This window comes from Branchiostoma floridae, chromosome 12, assembly GCF_000003815.2.
Source record: "Branchiostoma floridae strain S238N-H82 chromosome 12, Bfl_VNyyK, whole genome shotgun sequence".
NCBI classification, from domain to species: Eukaryota; Metazoa; Chordata; class Leptocardii; order Amphioxiformes; family Branchiostomatidae; genus Branchiostoma; species Branchiostoma floridae.
In genome coordinates this window covers 5,233,953-5,237,120 of record NC_049990.1, presented here as the reverse complement: position 1 = coordinate 5,237,120, position 3,168 = coordinate 5,233,953, and the positions used below count along the sequence as shown (strand labels likewise).

The window sequence follows — 3,168 nt, the reverse complement described above, 5'->3', positions numbered from 1 at the left end:
TGTAAAATCATTGCGTAAAATGCAATATATAAAAATGGACATACCAGTTTCTTGGATAGGTTATCTCGTATCTAAAGTAATGATGTAATTATAAATTCCACTTATATTTTGTCTTTTTCCAGATTACTTCGACAGATAATATCGGGGTAAGCACATCTTATGATAACTTTTTTGATGATTTTTTTATTGATCACAATATATATGTACATTGTACACACATGTATGGTACAGTCATGGCGACATACTACTTAGATGTCAAAGGAATTTAACTTGTAGAAATGTTAACTAGTTTTAGTGGTCTTTTTTACAGATCTAGTTATAGAGAGGAACACGGACACGGACAACGACCTGTCAGCCCGAGCAGGTATCCGAACTGCCAGATTTGCGGGTAGGTTGAAGAATTTGTTGCTTGTTTGCAGTGATGACAACGTCCTGGAGACTTTTAATATGAATATTAAACCAAACCCGAAATGCTCAGATTGTAGCTTTGAATTGTAGCTCTCAGCAGACCATATCATTACTAGTATAGCCACTTGTTTTTACTTGTCACCATTGTTATCTATACCAAAGTCTTTTATTTTCTGTTCTCTGTTCTTCTATTAACCAAAAATAAGCCACATTGTAAATGGTTTGTTAGACTTTTCTGTCCGCATAAGATATTTTAGCATGAAACAGGAAGCTAACCGATTAATTAATTACTGATCAACACATTTGATATTTACGCTTATTGTATTAATGGGATTCTAGATCAGTCTAGATATACTTACGTATGTTTAATGTTCGCACAAACTATTCAACTGTGTCTCCAAATACATGCTTGACTTGTAATCTATTAAGGACAATACTTTCAGACACGTACGTTAAAGAATGAGGAAACTGTTCTTAATAATGCTGTTTCTATTATTATTATATCTATGTTAAATGTACGTGCAATTATCTTTCGGTTATGCAGTAAACTTTTTGATAAACCTACTGTTTTCCCACCCAGAACCCAGCTGGGAACTGACGCAGTAGAAGTGAACGGGAAGGGTTACTGTCCCAAATGTTACCCCATGGTCCAGTACCCCGTCTGCAACGGCTGCGGGTAAGTAATGGATATGATATCAACCATTATTTACTATTGTAATGCCTTAATTTACATATACACAATCTTTGCAGCTAAGGTATTTTTTCAACTAAAACCAGTGGCCATAGCAGAAACATCTCCACACATGCGTCATTAATGTATTCTAAACAGGAATAGGTATAGATGCATCTCAATTTCTGGTAAGAATTTGCTGGCATTTTCTGAATACAAGTTTCAGACCAAAAAATATGCATTTTGTGCTTCTGCACTCTTGTACTGATTGTAACACCCAGTGACCAGTACTTAAGTCAGATATGCTTGTCATGACTTGCTGTAACTTTGAAACTCATGCACGATCTCTCGTCTGTGTTTAGGGAGGAAATAACGGGTCCGTCTGTGACTGGGATGAACCGGAAGTGGCACCCTGAGGTACGATTCAAACTTAATCACCACAAACAAGGAAACATAAGATTTACTTTTATAACATTGCCAATACTATAGATTGACTGAAAATGTGAAATGCAGATCAACCCTCTTCAGTCTAAAGGGGTACAACCTTCCCACTAATTTTGGTAATCGAAGAACCACCATATGAAAATGTGAGTGAGTGCACAATGGCTAAGACAAGTAAAGAAAATGCTGTTGCCTAGAAATAAATAAGATGTAGATAATGTCACACGATACATGGTGATTGTAAATGCCATACCACGTCTCCACAGCACTTCACTTGCTCCGTCTGCGGGGTTCCATTCGAGCAGCTGAACCGAGTGTACTACGAGTATAACGGACGGGCCTACTGCAAGCGCCACTATGACGAGGTAACTTGACTTCTACTGACAATGTGTTTTTATTGCGATACCCTGGTCCTGAAAAACACTAGGCACGCTATGTTTAAGTTGCTGTTTACAGTCACTTTGACAGGCGGTTAGAATTTCCTAATACTGGGAGATCAGGTGTAATTGCATGACTTTGTAATATTGAAATCTTGAGTCAAACGAAATGTGTCTCTGTTCTGTTTCAGATGTACGAGATATGTTACTACTGCGACAGGCCGGTAGAGGGAGAAAGTAAGACTGACGTACTTTCTATTCATAGTATGTACAATAGACATTTTGAACAGCCACCATTGCGTAGCGTGTAAACCCTAATGTATTTGATACAAGTACTTTTTCTTAGAATGAATTAATGAGTCCATAATGATGCGTATGTAAGTCAATATGCCCAAAGCAGTTTTATCTTCCCTGGATAATAATTTTGATAAATTCTCTTTTTTACTCTGTAAAGTAATAATCTTCAAAATCTTATCTTATATCTTAAACGGTGGGATGATATTACACAGATTGATGACTGCTTTTAAATCTGATTTTCAGCCGTCGGAGCTTTTAACAAGTTCTGGTGTGAAGACCACTTCAAGTGTTCCTTCTGTGACACCCCATTCTCTCTGCAGTAAGTATCACTTAATATACCTTGATTATATTCATTCAAAAGTGAAAAAAAACACGATTTCATGTGGCATCTTATTATATGAACTCATATTTTACTATTTGAAAAACGTGTTCTATAAGAGAGCATCAAAAATACTCCAAAGGTACTGCCACTACTGCCTGATGTGCACGTTGTCTGATGAGTATGTTTTACTTCATGTAGGTCGAAGTTCTACGAAGTGGACATGCGCCCGGCCTGTAAGAAGTGTTACGGAGTGGTTCCCCGTAAGAAACACCGGAAGACGAAGCTGCCCGCCTTCCAAGACACCTTCAACATCTGGCAAAGCGGTAGCGAGACTGACAGTCCATAAACAGTTGATTTTCGTTGAAGAGATTCATTAGTGACGAATGAGCACGGTTAATACAATGTTCTTCTATAGTTGACTAGTTTTATAATTTCATCACCCTAAGGCTAATGGCAAGTACGTAAAGTTTAGGAACACACATGGGGTGGAAACATAGTAAGCATACTATCGACAAAGACAGGGATTGAGTATTGTTACAGGAGACTGTATTCAACTACTAGTTGTACATATACTAGTAATTGAGCAGTTGGGGTTGGCTTCATAAGTAGATTATGATATTTAACCTTTATCAATATCTAACTATATTAATAAG

General features: G+C 37.3%; 1 protein-coding gene across 1 annotated transcript; it reads left to right on the top strand.

The window, feature by feature from the left end:
* The first annotated feature begins 242 nt into the window (after nucleotides 1-242).
* On the top strand, nucleotides 243-2,963 carry LOC118427301 (LIM and senescent cell antigen-like-containing domain protein 1). The gene is made up of 7 exons (XM_035837012.1): nucleotides 243-388; nucleotides 989-1,084; nucleotides 1,441-1,495; nucleotides 1,786-1,884; nucleotides 2,088-2,133; nucleotides 2,437-2,512; nucleotides 2,714-2,963. Exons 1-7 carry the CDS (start codon nucleotides 279-281, stop codon nucleotides 2,859-2,861), a joined length of 630 nt encoding a protein of 209 aa, XP_035692905.1. The 5' UTR covers nucleotides 243-278; the 3' UTR covers nucleotides 2,862-2,963.
* The last annotated feature ends 205 nt before the right edge of the window (nucleotides 2,964-3,168 follow it).

Coding starts and splice junctions, on each gene's coding strand:
- LOC118427301 (XM_035837012.1), top strand. CDS start 279: ATGTTAACTAGTTTTAGTGGTCTTTTTTACAGATCTAGTTATAGAGAG. Junction 389..988: donor CCGAACTGCCAGATTTGCGG/GTAGGTTGAAGA, acceptor TTTCCCACCCAG/AACCCAGCTGGGAACTGACG. Junction 1,885..2,087: donor GCAAGCGCCACTATGACGAG/GTAACTTGACTT, acceptor GTTCTGTTTCAG/ATGTACGAGATATGTTACTA.